The 21,334-nt window shown below is 38.4% G+C and overlaps 1 protein-coding gene across 1 annotated transcript in view; it reads right to left on the reverse strand.

Annotated features, from left to right (window-relative positions):
* LOC124721639 (transforming growth factor-beta receptor-associated protein 1-like) overlaps positions 1-21,334 on the reverse strand; it is a 162,915-nt gene that overhangs the window by 96,219 nt on the left and 45,362 nt on the right. The window contains exons 4-7 of the mRNA XM_047246702.1: positions 15,850-16,035; positions 13,698-13,934; positions 13,384-13,544; positions 4,344-4,482 (exon numbers count right to left, since the gene is read on the reverse strand). Coding sequence (XP_047102658.1) covers positions 4,344-4,482; positions 13,384-13,544; positions 13,698-13,934; positions 15,850-16,035 — 723 coding nt within the window. The remainder of the gene's footprint in view (positions 1-4,343; positions 4,483-13,383; positions 13,545-13,697; positions 13,935-15,849; positions 16,036-21,334) is intronic.

A 21,334-nucleotide genomic window follows, 5' to 3' on the forward strand; every position in this document is an offset into this window, starting at 1 on the left:
GGAAGTAGCGCAGTTAGCAAATATTCTCATCCCCTCTACAAAATATAGGCATGACAGTAGGTCCCTTAACCTTTTCAATCAACACCTTATATAGTCTTCTCCAAATGTCAAATTGCAGTTGTCTTCATAGAAACTTTTCCCAGTGCATTTTATTGATTTCCTGAATCAATGTTTTATAGTGCATCTGAACTGCCTTATATTCATGGAGCTTCACAGTGCAGACATATTGTCATATTGATAAGCTCCTCTTCTTTACCTAGAACATTGCCTCAGCATGGAAAGTTCTGAACACCATGAAATTGTAGTCTAACTATTTATCTTTTTTTTTTTTGTTCAAATGGCTCTGAGCATTATGGGACTTAACATCTGAGGTCATCAGTCCCCTAGAACTTAGAATTGCTTAAACCGAACTAACCTACGGACATCACACACATCCATGCCCGAGGCAGGATTTGAACCTGCGACCACAGCAGTCGCACGGTTCAGGACTGAAGCGCCTAGAACTGCTCGGCCACCGCAGCTGGCTTTTTCTTTGGGCTATAAATGTCTTGTACTCTTTTCAGGAGTTCAGTTAGTAGCTGCACACCCAAGTCTACATGTAACAGTAGCTATTTCATTGGAAATGCTAAAATGTAAGCAATTGAGCTACGCCAGTTCATTTTCCTGATATCTAATTCACTCGTGCTTTCCTCCGCTTGTCTCCCTCTATTGTTGCCACTTTCTTCTTTGATGACAACTGCATTATGGTCACTGGCTGTCAGGTACCAAAGCAATTGCCAGCTATTAATCTTAGATGCTGCCATCTGGTTTGCTAAAGTGACAGCTATATTAGTGGCAACATCTGCTTGTCCCTCAAATGTACTCAGTTGGTCCTCTACATTTAAAAAGTAAGTGCAGTTCCTGTACTGCATCCTCTAGTATCTCATTCATCAGTTTGCCTGCTGTGCCACAGAGAGGATTTTGCATTCACATTTGTTGCCACAAGGAGGCACACGCAATGTCCATACAGAGCTAACACCCTGAATTTAATCACAGTGAACTTCCTATTTGTAATGACAATGACTGGCACTGTCTCATTATGGCCAATAATTGTTAAAATATATGCAGGAAATTGTGGGAGCCTATTGTTTCTACAATATGGTTCTCACAAACAGACTACATCAACACCAGCTTGTCAACCATATTAGTTTCTGTATTTCAGTCATGCATCTGTAGTATATTTATCCCTTTATGTGTACTGAGTGTGAACAAAGCACTTTGGAGAGGAGAAAGCTGGGGCAAAATACACACATCCATATTCTTTTACAAAATCCACATATAATTGCTTGTTGCTGAATGGCTAATTTCTTCTTGTGAACACCTGTTGAAGATCACATGATGGTTTAAACTCTGTTGACAGTTATTCACTCTCAAATTAATTCTATCTGATGCCTCAGTTGTGGGATGCATAACAGATTTCCCTTTAGGAGGAGGAGGAGGAGGAGGAAGAGAATGGGAATTATTGTTTAATATCCCATCGACAGTAAGATCATAGAGATGGAGCCCAAGCGCAGACAGTGTCAAGGATGGGGGAGGATATCAGCTATACCCTTTTCATGGGAACCAGCCCAGCATTTGCCTGAAGTGATTTAGGGAAATCACATAAAACCTAATTTGGATGGCTAGATGGGGATTTCAACTGTCCAGTGTGATAACCACCGACACCTTGCTCGGTATTTCCCTATACGATGCTTAGCTCTCTGATAAGGTGTTTAAGAGTAATGGTATCCTCCAACCGGACATAAAAACTTTTTGATAATTTGGAAGTTAGTCAGCTCATAATTGAACATCATTTTTAGTAGGGCTCCAAATGCTGGAAATATTTTTGTATTAGACAGGAAATTCTGATTTTCACTGCATTTCACCATTTTGTGATTTTTATACTTGCCAGTTTAACATGTTCACCACATTCCACTTCATGTGGATATAGGGGGGTTATCCACAGATGATACTGAATCTGCACGCGCATCTGCTGCTATTGGAAATGCAGAAATGATATCATGAGCATAACCATCTCTCTCATGCCCTTTGACAGGAGCTCCATGGAAATGCACACTGAACTTACATTTAGGAGGATGAAGGTTTAAACCCACATCCATTACCCTAATCATTTAAGACAAATGTTGGTATGGTTCCTTCAAAATGGCGTGACTGCTTACCTTCTCCATCCTTTCCTAACCTGCATTTTTGCTCCATCTCTAATGACCACACTGTCAACAGGACATTTAACTCTAATCTCCTATTGTCACCTCCATGTAGATGCAGCACTGGATTGGACAGATGACACACTGGGAAGCCTCCTGTTGCAGTCATTGCTGCAGCAGGACCTTCTTATCTGTCATCAGCCACTGCAGCTTGAGGATTAGATGCAGGTATTCTCCATAGGGTCTCTCCTCAAACAAAGTTCACAAACTTCATCTGGTAGGATTACACATGAGATGAGTAAGTGCACTCTTGTCTTGTGAGCAGGTCATACCATCTGTGTTTAAGTCTCAAATTTTCAGCTTCATTTTCACAAACTTACAATAAGGGAAGGTGAGAGCTCTCACTTGTCAGATATTACAGTGCTCTGTCCTTTTCAGCCCACAAAGAATTAAATGCATGTATGGTACAATAAAGCCAAATAGTTATAGCAAATTTTTGATAGTAAAAGTGTCTTAAGGGATGGTATTAAAAGGTTGTGGTTATCAAAGTTTGAGGGTATAGAGTCCACAGAAAAAAACTGAAACATTCATAAAAAATAAGTGTAGTCTTTCAAAATCTGAGTAAAATGGTAAAATATGCGAGTACCTGGACTTTTATAAAGTTAAAATGCCTGTATTTTTATTCATCACTTTTTAAGCATCAGATTTTCTATATTTCTAAATATCAAGTTTTCCTCTGATTTGAACAGTGAATTCTGATTTATTCATCCACTTATGTTTACAAATTGTTTGATCAGGGTACAGGAGAGACTCCAAATATATAACATAACTTCATGGCCTACAGATACAAGTAATAAGAGGTGGCAGTATTTTAATATTAGTGTAATTTTCATTGTCTACTCAATACAGTCTAATGTTGCACTGCACATCCTGCACAAATCATCAATTCATCCCTCATGAACTCTTCTGCGAGTCTTTACATCTCTAAGGCAGGGTATCATGCATATCTCCTCCATTTTTTCAGTGGACCTAGGTTTAGAATACTTTTTAATGTGTTATAGATTTTCATCTCAATATTTTTGGGTGGAGGAGGGAGTGGCTGAGACTAACTTTAAATGATAGGTATGGAGCCAATAATTTTTATTTATTTTATTATGTGAATAGTGGAAATTGTTATTCAATTTAATGTACACAACAATGATAATTTGATAGATGTAAATATATGCAGGTTTCTAAATCATGGAATGTAAATGATTTCGACGTGGAATACACATGCTCCTGAAGATTTTTTTCTTTCATTTCAGTGTACAAAATATGTTAGTTTAGTTTCCCAAAAAATTTAATATTTTATACAGGTACCTTACTGAAAATAACTGCGCTATGTTATTCACCATGCATCTATATCTGTGATACTGCAGATGATAACTTCAGTTCAGTGTCTGTCCTAATGAAAGCTCACTTTATACCTACGCTTTAAATATTATTTTAAAAGGAAACTATGTCATTCATTGCTACTAAATGAGGATAAATTTGCTGTCTACGTAATTTCAGAAAATTAATTTACTAAGACTTTTTCCACATTAACCTAGACGTGTGACGAAGTGAAAAATACTGACGAGACACTGAAGCACACAAGCAATTCCGCATCACTGAAAAGTTGTAGAAAGACTGCATAATCACATATTCTACAGTTAGGTGCAGAAGTGGTGAAGTATTTGGACCCATATTAATTTAGAATCTGTACTAGTTCAAGCAACAAAACACAGTTTCACAGTCCTCAAAGTGTACTGCATTCTGAGGTTTCTTAGAGAAACTTTCTGTCTCTCACAATGCGAAAACAATTTTTTCATTGCACAGGTATGTTATGCATTAATATAATTGTCTCTGCACAGAACCACTAATGACATGCTTTTGAACCTTTTGCAAACACTATAGCTCTCAAATGATGATAATTCTTTAGAAGCATTATGTGGAAATTTGAAAGGGAATGAGGAGGTAAGAACTACTGTATAGTCGTGTGTGTGTGTGTGTGTGTGTGTGTGTGTGTGTGTGTGTGTGTTGAGAGTCTAATGTACTTCAGTGCTGATAATTACCAAGGGGGATAGTACCAGCAAATATTAACCGTGCACACACTAGAAAATTATGCAGAACATGACTTACCTCAACTTGTTCTTCCCATGATATTGCAATTAGGGCATTAACTGAAGTGACAGAACTAACATAGAGTCTACCATCAAAATTACCAATAGTCCTGCCACCACTAAAAGGTATCACTTGCTTCTGTTGTTGATCAAGAATACTGAAACGTAAAAAAAAAAAAAAAAACTGCTTACTATGATCCTAAATTGAATTATTATTATGCTGTTTTTATATTTACAGGCTAAATCTGCCTCCTGCTAGAATTTACTACATAAAAATGATTATGCAGTTTGTTTCTACAAGAATCTGACAGATAATTTTATAACAAATTATTTCAGTCACTGATAAGTAATTGAGTAACATTTTACTACATACATGCTGTGATTGGGAAGGTGTCACACAATAAACCAAATTAGAGTTCTTACTTTTTGCTATAGCAGTTACAACAGTAAGCCCTCACTAATTCAGAATTTGCAATAATTAAGACTTTTCTATTTCAGGAGAAGTGAAACACTGCCTTACTATACCTGACACAATTTGCACCTAGCTCATTAGTTGTAAGATGTTGACTGCATCCTCACCCTTCCCATTTCCTTCATGTGTGGCCAATAATGAGTAACAGCAATGTAAGTATCATTATTGGTCACAACCACAAAGTCAAAAACTGCTCTGTTTGCTTGGTGAAGCCCACAACACAAGTCATGTTAAAATCCATTTCTGTGATCGTTTGAAAGTGTGTTAAAGTGTTGTAAACTAAAATACAGTAACCAACAAGAGTGTTAGGAGGAAACATAAATCATTAATTTTAGAAGATAAACTGAGAATGCTTTATAAAAACCAATCCAAAATTTCTGCCCACAGTGCTATGACTGAGTTCAGCATTAACCCATTAGTGCCCAATTTATTTTTAGTTAACGTATATTCTGTATTTCTGGAAAACTTTATCCTGACAATCCAGTTTATGGAAATATGAAGAAATTTTGTTCACTTGTTGCCTAAATGTGAAATTTTTGGCCGTTCCCATTTGAGGATGTTGGGCACTTGGCAGTTGTTTTGTCATTACACTGCTTACTATGAAAAACAACAAGGGATAAAGAAATTTGTAGTAATAAACCTTAAATAACATTCCAAAACTATTATTTATTTTACAATAAGTAACATTTACGGAAGTTTTAACCTACTCTCCAAAACTGAAATTTCATTAAGGCCTGATATGATATTTGGGAAAGCATTCCATACAGAGCATAACATTGTACTTCTCACAATATGTTCTCAGCTTTCCTTTGCAGTTCTCATACTGGCACTGTCTTCACTTTTCACGCTTCTGGATGACATGCGGCTTCTGGTCATACTGTAGATCTGGTACATTACCCCTGGAAGATGAGATGAGCTTTGTTGGTCTTCCCTTAGCTGACATCATTTCAAGACCTTTCTTCAGGTATGTTCTCACAATCCGTCATCTGAATTCTTTCACCAAAAGAGAATCTCCTTCATTGCATATTTTGAAAGCCAAGTATGCATTCACAACAGTCAAATTTAGCATCCTTGTACAAAGACACTAGTACCACTTTTTAACAAGCACTGAAGTGGTATGTTTCTACAAGAATCTGACAGATAATTTTGTAACATAAGAACATCGATGACTCCTATGAGATTCTTGTATATATTCAATGCATGTGGTTGTAGAACACTGACCTTTCCTTTATTTTTAGGATAACTTCCAACATTGGACTTTTGACAGTAGCAAGCACAGTGTCAAAATTAGTTGCTAGTGTAACACACCTGTTGTCATTCCATTTTATAATCTAAACTTCCTACTCTCTGCCAAATCTGAACTCAAAATGTCCCCTTTCTTTCTTTTTCATAACATTATCTGGTGACAGGGGCACTTATTTGTTCTGCTTTCTCTTATAGGTCCACTTGCACAGAATCCCAGTTCCTCCAGTTGAACTAGCAGGTTACGACTAATAAAGTAATTGCCAAAAAATACTTTGTACGAGGTGCATTCAAGTTCTGAGGCCACCGATTTTTTTTCTCTGGACTGGAAAGAGATAGAAACATGCACATTGTTTTAAAATGAGGCCGCGTTCATTGTCAATACATCCCAGAGATGGCAGCATCGTATGGCAGATGGAATTTTACCGCCAGCGGCGAGAATGAGAACTGTTTTAAATACTTAAAATGGCGACGTTTTCCTTACTTGAACAGCGTGCAATCATTCGTTTTCTGAATTTGCGTGGTGTGAAACCAATTGAAATTCATCGACCGTTGAAGGAGACACGTGGTGATGGAGTTATGGATGTGTCGAAAAACAGACTTCTAAAGAAGCCTTCGCTGCTGCCATGGAATCATGGCGTCAGCGTTGGGAAAAATGTGTACGTCTGCAGGGCGATTACGTCGAGAAGTAACGCCAGTTTCATCGATTTCAGGTGAGTAGTTAATTAGAAAAAAAATTGGAGGCCTTAGAACTTGAATGCACCTCGTAACTGTTTGGCTCATCAATAATAGACAACATTTTCAAAACTACTTTGGAACCTAATGGTAGATTTTCCATCATCATCATTCTGGACCTTCCTGCAATACAGTCAGTAATTTTAACAGTAGCTATCAGTACCACGTAAGGCCCAAAGTTTATATCCGAAGTGTATGGGCTTCAGTCTGTTGTTGTTGTTGTTGTTGTGGTCTTAAGTCTGATAAACTGCTTTATAGGATGATGTCAATAGTATCTCACAATCATGTCATCAACTGCCAGATTTTCCTCAAAGGCTCTCCATTTTTGATAATTTTTTTTTACTGGAGCCTCTGCTAATGGTTCTATTTTGAAAGATATGTCACTATTGTTTTCATTTGCGTTTTTATTATAACTGAAATGTATTACAGATTTCATTTCAAGATAACTGTTATGAGTCATTGCATCTTTCACTATCTGAACACCGAGATTGTCCTCTTCAGACCAATAAACTCTTTCAATGGACAATTTATGGTACCCAGTAAAGATCAAGAACCCAACAAATGCACCAATTTCATCAGGTAAAACTGAAAAATTTATTTGTTTTTACATTCCCTAGCATATGCCTCAGTTTCCTCTACAACCATGCTTACAATTTCTTCTGCAGAGAGTTCTTCAAAAACCTACACGTGACAGACCTTACAACTTTTCTTTCAGTTCATGCGACAAACAAGAAGCTTTCTCTCCAAAGTCAGGAAATGAAAATTTCTGAACCTGATCATGCCATTTAACTTCCTCTTTTAGAAGAAACATGAGGAATGTCTTTGTTGTCTCTCTCACGTGAAATTTCAGTAGTACCTGCAATATCGCTTAAATACATATTTCCCAACAGATCATCTTCAATATTTTCCTCGTCGGTCTGCTCCTCTACATCTGGAGATAGAGTGAGTGTTTCTGCTCCTATTTCCTCAGAAAACAGTTATAAAAAACATGGCAAGCCATGGAAAAGAAATCTGAAAAGACCGAAAAATCTAACATTTACCATGGAAATGCCCAGTGCCCTCAAACAAGGACAGCAAGTTTTCATGCACTGGGACACAAAATGTAATAAACTATTTTGCCTTCATAAGTACCAAATCATTTCACAGTATTAAATTATGCAGCAGCCAGAAAGTGAGATTTTTCATTACCTTAGCTGCAGACACTAAAACAGAAATAGAAATAACCAGCAGGCTCTGCAAAAATGCTCCACTTCTGTTAACAGTCTTCAACTGAATAACTGTAGTAGAGAGATAACAATGGTATCCATTGTTGACAGAAAGCTTGATTTACAACAACAAAAGCCCACTGTTGGTTTGGAGTAGCACACATTGTAATAGTGACAGAAAAATGGACTGTCATCAACTGAGGACAATGGGCATTAATGGGTTAACAAGTCTACTTCTTATGACATTACAGAAAATCACATCAAAACTTCAGACTTTATACTAAAACAAGATAAACTAGTTGGGGAAAAAAACAGGCATGTGAGCCAAAACTGCAACCAATGACAATGCTGTGTACGTGTTATTTATGCCATTATCAAGAGATATTGTGGCTGAACATACTGCTATAGCATCAACACCAGGTAATAGTGCATCTTTGGCTGCTATTTACCATATTATTATAGATCCAGATGACAGCAGCAAATAACTGGTAAAGCAATCATCATCCTTCAGTTAACACACCATATAAATTTCCAGTAAAGTGCTGATACACATTTTTTTAAACTTATATAGTAATATAATCTTTGAATATGTATTGCAACTTTAAATTTTTTTAATCCTATTGTTCATCAAGTTTTTATTTGTTCATCCAGTTTTTATTTAACCCCATCGTACAATATGGGTTATATTCCTAACTAATGTTCAGGTAAATATTTTAGTAAACCTATGTATAATTCAAGCTTTTCATAATTTAGTCTGGAACTTGCCCCCAATTACTCCAAACTAGTGAGGTTTCACTGTATCAAAACAAAATTTATTCAAACAACACACAGTGATCTTGACAACAACATTGTAATAATTACATGTTGACCCACTCCATACCACTGTCAGACCAATTGTCAGACTTGAATGATGCAAGGCACAAGTTGGATCTCTTGAAGGTGAAGAGCTGCAGAAACACAAGTGTAAGCTCACTGGACAAAAAATTAGTCACACTAGAGTGCACTCACAGATGAATCATTAAACTTTTACAGATGGTGCAGCAATGAAGTCACATACTCAACCACATGTGCACTGTCTCTATGTGAGCACAAGGTAGTAGAAATCAGTGAGACTTTTATGTTGCAAGTGGACACTGTACATAAACATGGGTAAATGCAAGGATGCAACAAGGTGCAACTGCATTTGACCGTGCCCATGGCCATATGGTGTGTGAAGTTACTGGATTTGTTGGTTATTCATGGTGGGCTGTTCAACATGTCTACAAGCAGTGGTGTAGCACACGTGGGCACGAAACACAATGTCAGAATTGTGGTAAGAAAAAGATACTGACTGAGAGGGTCGGGAGATTCATTTCACCGCTTGTGAATCAAAATCACTTACAAACAAACAGGAATTGCTGAAGACTGTCAATAAAAGTCCATTCCAACCCGTTAGTGGGAGAACATTGTGATGGGAACTGCATGCAATGAACGTTTGGAGTTGGTCACTTCATGAGAGGCCATTACTCACACAAACACAGAAGGATGATGACGGCACAGTTCATCAAGCTGGAAGAGAACACTGCACCATCCTATTACATCCTGAATGGCCTATAAAATAACCTGACCTGAGCCCCATACAAAATCTATGGGGAATCTAGGAACAGTATGTAAAACGCTGACATCCACATCCCCGCAATTTGATGGAATTGCACAATCAACTCTTCCGTGAGTTGCTTAATGTGGATGTGAAATACCTGCACAACCTTGTGGACTTGCAACCTAATTGAATCAAGGCAATTATGAATTCCAGGGGCAGAACTGCATAGTGTTAAATTATTCTTGTAATAATTTTTCTAGGGGCGACTGATTTTTTTGGCTGGTGAGCTTAGATTCAGACCACTTTTTGGTATGGGCATGGGCGAGGGCTAGAACATCCAATCCATCAAAAGGAATCCAAATAAACAAACACAAATACAACATAACAGCCCTGGAATCATCTTAAATTAGGAACCAATACCAGGAAATTCTTGAAAGGGCTCGAGTGAACTAGGAGCATAAGATCTCCCATGGTTTGATACTGTGCATGAGACAACACGTGGAAAAGAAGGAGGCATACAAAATAATCATATAATCAAACTGTACATGAGGACTGGAGGAAGTTTATAAAGAAAAATGGAGGACTGAAAAGAGGATACATCAACCACAAAGGGAGAAAGAAAGAACGAAAGAAAGAAAGAGAGAGAGAGAGAGAGAGAGAGAGAGAGAGAGAGAGAGAGAGAGGGGGGGGGGGGGATGAAAGGAAACTTCAAAGAACTGGAACTTCTGAGGTATAAAATTGTGATATAGAAATTTATAGCACAGTAAATCCTGCTCAAAATCCCTTCAGTGTGGAAACTAGCTTGGTAAAGAATAAAATAGGGAAAATTGTAAGGGGTGGGGAAAGAGATCTGTAAGAGATTGTGCTAACATTTTGATAAACTCCTCTACTCCAGAATGATACCAAGAGATCTCATACGAGTGTACGGAAAGAATCACTCATAAAATTCCTGGCTCACCAACTTTGGAAGAGATGAGAACTGCTTTGAATAAACTGAACAACAATAAGTCACCAGAAATAGATAATATTCAAGCAGAACTGTTTCAAGCTCCTAAAGCTGGACATTTCAATATGAAATGTTCCAATAATGGAGACAAGGAATTATATTCCCTGCATACAAGAAAGGAGATATGCTGGACCATAGCAACTATCAAGGAATTTTGGTGTTGAACTTCGGATATCAAGCATTCTCTATCATGGTGTTCGACTGTCCCAATTGTTTAGAAAAAGACTGACACACAGCAGTGTGGATTTCTTCCAGGGAAATCAGCTGTAGATCAGATCTTCACCCTAAAGTAAATTTTAGGAAAGACAGTTATATATGGGATTGGAATGCATTGCCTCTTTATTGACTACAACACAGCACATTGCAAAAAACAAGTACAAGAGATCACTCCTTTGGTCTACTCATGAGAAAATTTACTCAAGGCAGCATATGATTGCACAGACAGAGAGCAACTGTAGTGTGCTTTGGCTGCACTAGAAACTCCTGGATAATTGTTATGACTTGTGAGAATTACAATGAACGAGGTACAGAGTAGTATAAGAATGGGAGGATTGATGTCTGATCCATCACATACACAAGATGGTGTAAGGCAAAGAGATGTGCTGGCATGTCTTTTTTAATGTTGCCTTGGAGAAGGTTATGAGGGATGGAGACCTAAGCAGTACAGATTCTCATTTATGACACTGATATGGATATATTTGCAAGAACTCTGGAGGCAATGGAAGAGACATTCATTGCACTTGCACAGACCATTAGTAATCTCTAATCAAATATGTAACTACATAAAACAAAATATATGGTTCCTGGGAGAGATGTAAGGAGAACATGGCACTCTCAATGACTTTGGGCAATTATAATTTGAGAGAGTTGAGCAGTTTACATATCTGTGACCGACAATCACCCACACAAATAATACCTCATACGCAATTAAACAGAGCTTATTCTACATTAAAAAGCTATTTTACTCAAGTCACTTAACTCGTATCAGCAAATGAACCATTTAAAAAACACTTATTCCAATTCCTGTCCATGCAGGTGATGGCTTTTATGTTGTCTAATTGGAGCCATGGTGATGTAAGACTTTTGAAGTACCCTGGGCCTCCACCAAACAATCAAGCCCAAATCCAAAACCAGTGTTCTCAACTGAGTACAACACGTTGCACTTGAAGCATGTTTATTGCAGACACCAACATGCAAACAGAACAGAACTGAACTCTTGTATGGAAAGTGCTGCTATTTATACAAATGTAGACTATTCCAGAATATACAAATTTTAAAAACATAAGAAATTTTTAAAACCGTACAGAAATGATAAATACTAAATAACAAATATTTGCTGGTGGTCACATCTGAACTGGTTATCTGCAGCACCATTACTCTACAAAGCATGCAGCACAGCTGGCAGCAATATTCTTAGTGGGATAAATACTCCTCTCTACAAAATTGCTGATCACAGGTCTGTACCATCATCCTCCCAAATTAGTTTAGTTTTAAACAATGCAATTGTTTAGAAGCTCAACTGTAATGATACACTTCAGGAAAACAATCTAGCTACTAAGAATGACCCCTAATTAGTTTCATGAGTGTAAAAAAGTGTAACATTGCACTAATCATCTAAATTACTGCATCATGCTTGTTCACAAACTATCTACAATATAGCATTTTCTCCACCTGTTCAGCTTCATAACAACATAGGAGTTATACTGGCATTTCCATTTTTTCCAATAACACATTTATAATGTATATTATCTATGGAACAATTAAGCATAACTAACCACCCTCTACAAAGTGTTTCATATTTCTGGGTTTTCTTACAGCATTACTACATTAAACAACAATGAACTGGAGAAATTTTACAGCCTGTTGCTGGTTACTGTAAATCTTTTTGGAAGCTATGGTCTATTGGTTAGTCAGAATGACAGGGAGACAAACATACTGTTTGTTGAGGATTTTATGTTGCACTGTAAATTGTTTTCAATTTATCTCTTACAAAGAACAATTACATAGTAAAAATTTGGACTATATGATATCAAAAAATATTTTTTCCTATCTTTTGCTGATACCATAATTTCACGAAGAAATTCTAGACAATTTGAAATTATCTTCATTTGTCCAAGGGAACAAGATAAAGAAGTGGTTAAGCTACTAGAGTAAGATTTGGAAGGAGGGAAGATTAAATCCCCATAAGAACTACCCTGAATTAAATTTTTTGCAGGTTCCTTAAATCACTACAGGCAAATACTTGCATAGTTCATCAATAAGATCCCACTCAGTTCTCCCTTCCATCTCTTATAACTTCAAAGTCAGATGAGTGATCCTTTCTTCTTCTCGTTTGATTGATAGCTCTCTCACTTTTCTGTTAACATGCTTTCAATAGTTTTAAATTTCTATACACATTAAAAGATACAGCAGCAGTATTGGACATGCAACCTTAAGTGAAACAGTGGACATGAAGCAACATGTCAGAGCTTGTCATTGTATGCCTAGTTATCAAAAATTTTACTTCAGTTCAGTTTAAAGACCTCTTTGAGTTCCCTCTGAAAATCTGTATCAAGACATTCTTCAAGGTGCTGCAAATTATCACTCTCTTCAGATGCTAAAAAAATGAAACTGACGATATCTTACATAATGGAAACAAAAGGGTTAAAATAGTTAATCTCAATGCAAATTAAAAGTTTACTCTTCTTTGGTAGTCTTTACTGTCTCACCCCAAGACAAAAGCTCTTAATATTAAATAAAGCAGTTATTAAAATTATACATGAAATTCTTTTACATATGATTTACATAAAAACACACATTAGTTCTTCAGCATTTACGTACCTATATACGACAATCACTTCCTCATTCAAGCCAAGAATGTAAGGATGATAGTATGTCAGAGATATAGGAGGGCATGGCCATCTCACGGGAGGACGTTCTGACATACCTTTAGTCGTCACAAACATTCCTAAGTCCTCACGTGCACTAACAAGAAATTCATCCTACAGAAAGAAATCATAACTACAAAAATTTGAAACCAAGCAATGTAGAACATACCAAATTTTATACAAATACAAATAATAGCTACTGGGTGTAAGATAATTTCTACTTGACAAAACATTTGAGATTTCAGAAATTATTGTTAAGTGTATTACCTGTGATATTGAGCAAATAAGTGGAAGAAAATTATCTCCACCATATGTGAACAGTTGCTGCATATCATTTGTCTCAAAGTTATACAACAAATACTGACTCTGCAGAGCTGTACATATGTATGGACCAATCATTGCCATCTTTTGCACTGGTTCAGATACATTTATCTCTTTCACAAGAGCCAGCCTGTCATCTGCCAAGTTGAAAACCTGCAACTGGCGTTTTCGTGCCACACACATCTGTCGACAATTAAGAAAAACTGTAGTATATGTACCCCATTCAACAGCACAACAGTATATCTTTCTGATATTCACTGAAGAGCCAAAGAAACTGGTACACCTGCCTAATGTGGCATATGGCCCCTGCGAGTTCGCAGAAGTACTGCAACATGACATGGCAAGGACCTGACTTATGTCTGAAGTAGTACCAGAGAAAACTGACACCATGAATCCCGCACAGCTGTCCATAAATCTGTAAGCGTATGAGGGGGTGGAGATCTCTTCTGAACAGCACATTGTAAACCATCCCAGGTATGCTCAATAATGATCATGTCAGGGGGGTTTGGTGGCCACCGGAAGAGTTTAAACTCAGAAGAGTGTTCCTGGCACCACTCTGCAGAAATTCTGGACGCGTGGAGTGTTGCATTGTCTTTCTGGAATTGCCCAAGTACGTCGGAATGCACATTGGACACGAATAAATGCAGGTGATCGGACAGGGTGCTTACGTACATGTCACCTGCAGAGTCATATCTAGAGATATCAGAGGTCCCATACCACTCCAACTGCACACGCTCCAACCATTATAGAGCCTCCACCAGCTTGAGCAGTCCCCTGTTGACATGCAGGGTCCATGGATTCATGAGGTTGTCTCCATACCCATACATGTTCATCTGCTCGATACAATTTGAAATGATACTCGTCCGACCAGGCAACATGTTTCCAGTAATCAACAGTCTAATATCAGTGTTGACGGCCCCAGGTAAGGCGTAAAGTTTTGTGTTATGCAGTCATCAAGCTCTGAAAGCCCATATCGATGATGCTTCATTGAATGGTTCGCATTCTGACACTTGTTGATGGCCCAGCATTGAAATCTGCAGCAATTTGCAGAAGAGTTGCACTTCCATCATGTTGAATAATTCTCTTCAGTCGGCACTGGTCCCATTCTTGCAGGATGTTTTTCTGGCTGCAGCAATGTTGGAGATTTAATGTTTTACCAGACTCCTGATATTCACAGTACACTCGTGAAATGGTTATATGGGAAAATCCCCTCTTCATCGCTACCTCAGAGATGCTGTGTCCCATCGCTCATGCGCTGACTATGACATCACAATCAAACTCCCTTAAATCTTGATAACCTGATATTGTATCAGCAGTAACCAATCTAACAACTGTGCCGGACACTTGTTGTTTTATATAGGTGTTGCCGACAGCAGTGCCGTATTCTGCCTGTTTACATATATCTGTATTTGACTATGCATGCCTATACCAGTTTCTTTGGTGCTTCAGTGTATATTCTATTTGGAATTAATGCTCTCACTTCTACATACTTTTGACATTAATAACCTATCCATTCCAATCACTATATTGTTGCTATTACCACTAATAATTATGAGTACTTTTTGCATGTTACCATTTAACTCTTCCAAACTGAAGGAGATACTAAACATAAAAAGCTTAGAGTCAACTAAGTTGTCATCTTGGCACAGTTACAACTTTTTCCAGTCTATTTTTAGCACATTCTCTACCACTATTGTGGCCCCAATTCAAAGTTAATTTTCCATTTTGAACAGTTGTAGTAACCATACCAAGAGCTGATTGCTTTTGAAACTTTTAACTGGAATCTATTTTATTCACTACTCTTTGCCGCCAATTAAAACTTTTATTAAAATGATCACATATGCAAAGAAACAAATTATGCTTGCAGTGTATAAAAATGAAGCAAATGAAAGAAGAAAGAAGAAAAAAAACAACAGCTTGACCAAATAGTTCTCTATAAATTTCAAACACATTTCTAGAACACCAGCAATAACAGTTAGTGTGCCAAGCTAACTGGCTTGGGTCTGGTTCACAGGAATTCTTTGAAATACTTAAATATTCTCAATGCACATTCAGTTAACTTTGATACCAGTTTCAAGTAGTATAGACTAAAACATACCTGTACCAGTGGAAATGGACAAGATGTTGGGTTCTGGTTCATACAAAATGTTGTTACACTTCGAATCCTTGGCCCATTGCCAATGATATCCAATTCAGGAACATTAAAGAGTAGCAGAGAGGTATCACATTGAACAAGCAGTCTATTTATTGCTGATAGTGATTTAATGCAATGTATTGGCTTCCTCTGAAATCAAGAAAACCACATTTACTATCAATAATGGCGTACATACAAAAGCAATTTTGAATGAAGATTTAAGGCACACTGAATCACAGGTGTTCACTGTTAACAAAATTTACATATAAATTCCAAACTATGTGCAATACCTCTCTTTGAAACTTTAAATACCTATCATACAAAGACTAAAACAAATAAGTTTTAATATGCCATTTTATTGTGGCTGCCCATTACAGCAAATAAAATGATGTGAAGGCTCAAAATGGAAGGAAAAAGAGAAATAAAATAAGAGAGCCAAGTAAATGGCAATAGCGCTAACATTTGCAACGTATCTATTTATGAAAGTTTCTGGTATTGGTTCTTACATGTCACAAAACAAATCAATTTATTTCACATCATTTCTATCAATTATTTCCTATTATCAAACTGGACTCGCATTCGGGAGGACGATGGTTCAATCCCGTGTCCGGCCATTCTGATTTAGGTTTTCTGTGATTTCCCTAAATCAGTCCAGGCAAATGCCAGGATGGTTCCTCTGAAAGGGCACGGCCGACTTCCTTCCCCATCCTTCCCTAATCCGATGAGACTGATGACCTCGCTGTCTTGTCTCCTTCCCCAAACAACCCAAACCTATTATCAAGAATTACATGAAAATATTGTAAATACACTAATCACAACATTCACAAAGAATGTCCCAAATTAATCCAAACGCAAAGGTTGCAGAACAATGACTCAGCAATAAGTGATTGATATTGCAGAGATGCTACATACTTATAGCCCCAGCAACACCCTGTAATACATGGCCCAATAGCTCAGTGCCTGCACACATTCCATCAATGAAGTGTCATAAAAATGAAATGGAAACACAAAAGCAAGTGCAATTACAACTCACCAGCATCAAAGCGAGAAATTTTCACTGTCTGTGAGATTTGGAATGAGTAAAATAACAAATCTTTGGGAAAATGGTTTGTCTATGGTTCATTCTGTGTGTGTGTGTGTGTGTGTGTGTGTGTGTGTGTGTGTGTGTGTGTGTGTGTGCGTGTGCGTGTGTGCGTGTGTGCGCGCGCGCAGGGTGGTTAAGAGACGAGTATATGAGATGTGGCTATAAAATAAGGGCACTGTTGGTGCAAAACATTTTATTTAAAAAACATACATATTTAGTTATAATCACCCTCAATATACACCCCCTCTCCCCTCTTCCATCCCTACAATGCTCCATACAAATTTTCCATTGATGGAAACAGTGCTGGAAGTCATGATGACTTGTCCTGCGTTTTCTTTCACTACTTCAACAGACTGAAATCTTGTTTTTTGCCCTAGGGAAATAGATAAAATCACATGGTGCTAGGTCAGGTGAATAAGGTGGGTGGTCCAACACTGGGATGTTTTACTTTGCTAGAAACCTCTGAACTGAAAAATGCAGTACTTGTTCTTCCACAGTTCAGGTTTCTCCGCCTCCCCCCCCCCCCCCCCCCCCACCCATCACGGATTGAGCAAGAACCTCAAGGCAGTAATGTTGATTATTAGTTTGACCTTCAGGAACCCAGTGAAGAGACAATTCCACAAATAATGAAAAAATAAAACAATCATCATCGTTTAATGAAGTTGGGACCTTCCAATGCATGGATTGGTGCTTGGGTTCTGGACCATAGGTGAAAAACCAAGATTCATCACATGTTACAAATGTTACTACTATTCTGAAGAAATCAGGATCATTTTCAGTGGTATTCAGGGAGTCAGTACAAACATTTTCATAAGCTTTTCTTTGTTCAATGATGAGAATTTTCAGCACCAGTTTCGCACAAATGTTTCTCATGTTAAACCTGTCATGCAAAATTTGCCCTATGCATTTTTTGTCAAGTCCTACAGTTTCAGCAATCAACCGAATACTTAACCAATTGTCAGATGACTCAGATTACCCACTTTTCTGATATTTCCATCTGTTTTGGATGCTGAAGGGCATCCCATGCAGGAGTCATCTTCAACATCTTCTCGGCCATCTTGGAAATGCTAAACCACTCAAAAAGTCACTATGGGATAAATAGTTTTTGCCCTACACATCTTTTAGTAACAGATAGGTTTCGGTAGCAGTTTTTCCAAGTTTCACGTGAAACTTAATGACAATTTGTTGCTCTATTATTACACTTGCCATTTTTCTAGCAAAAAATAACAGCAGATCTTACACAGATGAAGGCCACTGCCACAGTGATCTGTCTACAGACACCAGAGATACTGCATTTGACTGATAAGGCTTCACAGCTATTGGTCATTCATCTTTGGCACATGTGTACTTACTCTGTGACGGCATCAGTCACATTATTTTACAGCCACACTGTGTATGCAACACTAAGAGACTACAAAAAGAGAATTCGTCTGGGACAATTTAGCGAAACCACAGAAAACCTAATCAGGATAGCCGAACATGGGATTGAACCATCATCCTCCCGAATGCAAGTCCAGTGTGCTAGCCACTGCGCCACCTCTCTTGGTAACACAGTTTATGTTAACCTGCACTGGTGGTGATGCAGAGACAGGGACCAAACATATGACTGATACAGGGTGTATCATAATTAATAGTACAAACACATACAGCTGAAAGTACACGATACTAGAAGCAAAAAAGTCTCAGTAAACATAGGGTCAAAAATGCATACCTTAAGAGATACAAGCAATTTTTCGTCTTCGATACTGTGAAGCAAATCTCTTCTACTGCAAGCTCTTTGCATTCCACATGTTGGGGAGTAGTAGTATGAACCAAAACGAGAAAAAAAATCCCAATAAACATTTGCTCTAAAGTGCATACCTTAAAAATTATGAGCAATTTTTCATTAAAAGAGATCTGTTTCCAAGTAGCGAAGATGAGCACGTGCTCATAGCTCTTAAGATATGCATTTTAGAGCAAATGTTTACTGGGCTCTTTTTTCTTGTTTTGGTGCATACTACTATTTCCCAACATATGGAAAGCAAAGAGCCCACAGTAGGAGAGATTTGCTTCACAGTATCGAAGATGAAAAATTGCTCGTAGCTCTTAAGGTATGCATTTTTGACCCTATGTTTATTGAGACTTTTTTGCTTCTACTATTGTGTACTTTCAACTCTATGCATTTATGCCATTAATTATGATTCACCCTGTATGTTGATGACAGCAGAGCTCCCACAGTGAGTGGCCAGCCAGAAGCACAGTCCACAACATAACACAAGTCGTCATAAGTGTGGGAGGGGGGAAAAAAAAAGGAAAAGCTGAGGGAGTGATCCGATTCGAAAAATGTAAACAAAGGGAAGGTCAGTTACTGTATTGGTGCATACTGAAGGCTTCAGAGAAATGCGAAAACTGGCACACAAGTGTGGGGCACAGCATTATTAGACTATGTCACACAAATGGATGAGCCCACATGATATACACATGGTGGAAATGGTGCCCTCAGTGGAAGTAAGCTGCAGCTATGGTACGAAGCACAAGTATCTCCATGGTCTCTTTCATATCGATATTTGGGCTGGGCAGGGACTCTGAATCATTGTTAGATACCAAACGCTTCACCTGGTTTAGTTAGCACATGGGGCCGGAAAGCTAGCCTGAGCCAACTTCACACTGGATTCCCCAAAAAAGGCACCCATGTCATTTCCTCATCGCAGTCGGATGGGTCGGATGACGGTGCTGCCTGTGGGAAATGCCAGCAAATCGATGGTTTCCAGAGTGCTGCTCAATCCTGCTTGCAGGGTGCCAGACGTAATTCAGATGAGAACAAAGGTTCAGCCTCCATGAGTACCTCAGTCTGAGAATGCTCAACCTCCCCAGATGTTTCGTGAGGAGCCTATGCTGCTGGTGAGAGCTGTAAGTGGCTTAGGGGGTGGACGGCATTCCTTCCCCAACAGGTCCCATCAATGGTCATTGTCAACTCCTTATCAGCATTTAAAATGAGGGGAAAGGTTGTAACAGAGGTAAGTAAGCTGTTGGGGAGGTTTGTTCTGGGCATGGTTGTGCGAGACATGCTCGATCACCTACTGAGGGGGAAAGGGGGAGTGCAACAGTGTTGGGCCTGCTGAGTCAGGTGCAGCACATCAAAGATGTTGCAGGATGGCTTGAAGGTTCTGACCATCAGTTCACCTTCTGGACTGGATACTGGATGGGAAGGTGGTGGTCAGGTGTAGAGACACATCACCTTAACAAAAATCCTGAAACACAGAACCGTTGAACTGAGGGCCATTGTCAGAAACCATGGTGGAACATGTCTTCTGTAATGCAAATATGATGAACGTGGCACAGATGGTAGCTGCCAGGGTGGTGGTGGGGAGGGGGTGGGGGGGGGGGGGGGGGGGGGGGAGAGGGTGGTGGCAGCAGCGGCCATTGTACCTGCTGTGGCATCTTATCACGAAGTTTTAAGTGGGGGCCAAATAGTGAAATGAAGGGCTTGTGATCAGCGATTAGGTGAAACTTGGTACCACAGAGAGAGACCTGAAACTTCTTGATGCTGTATACAATAGCCAACGCCACTTTCTTGATTTTCGAATAGTTTCACTGTGCCACATTTAATGTTTTAGATGCAAAGTCAATGTGCTTTCCTATGCCATTGGCCTTTTTATGGGACAGCACTGTAGCAATGAAAAAATTTGAGTCATCAGTGCAAAGTGTTGAGAATTTTCCTGGATTGAACATTGCTCCCGGACATCAGGGGGCAGACTTAAGGCACTTTTTAAATTGTAAGAAAGCTTCCTCACACACCTATGACCACACGAATTTAATTTCTTCCTTTTTTTTTATTATTATACACAATTGGTTAAGCAGTTATATCTGGGCCATGAAGGGAATGAATTTTGCATAATAATGAACTCTACCTATGAATAATGGCAGTTGAGTTATTTTGGAGCTGTTAAGTTATTGATTGCATCCAGATGATCCTGTGTGGGTATGAGCCCTTCTTTACCAAAAGTATGTTCTAGGCACTCTACACTTGGCTCAAAGGGGCAACAATGCATACAATAGACCAGAAGGGGCTCAAACAACATTCACAGGTTTTGGTGATGCTTCTCCCAAGTGGCCCCAGTAATTAACAAGCCATTTAAATCATTAACACAATTAGGGATACCTCAGATGAGTTGTTCAAGATCTCTCTGAAATATTGTGGGGCACTTGCAACCCAAATGGAAGTCTCTTATAAAAATACCTGCAAAATTGTGTTTTAATCACTAAAAACTGTCTTGTCTGATCATCTAAAGGTAATTGTAAATAGGCATAAGTGAGATCTGTCTTGGAGAAAGAAGGGCCCCCAGCTAATTTTGTCAACAAATACTCTGTCCAAGAAATTAGATA

This window comes from Schistocerca piceifrons, chromosome X (assembly GCF_021461385.2).
Source record: "Schistocerca piceifrons isolate TAMUIC-IGC-003096 chromosome X, iqSchPice1.1, whole genome shotgun sequence".
Taxonomy (NCBI): domain Eukaryota; kingdom Metazoa; phylum Arthropoda; class Insecta; order Orthoptera; family Acrididae; genus Schistocerca; species Schistocerca piceifrons.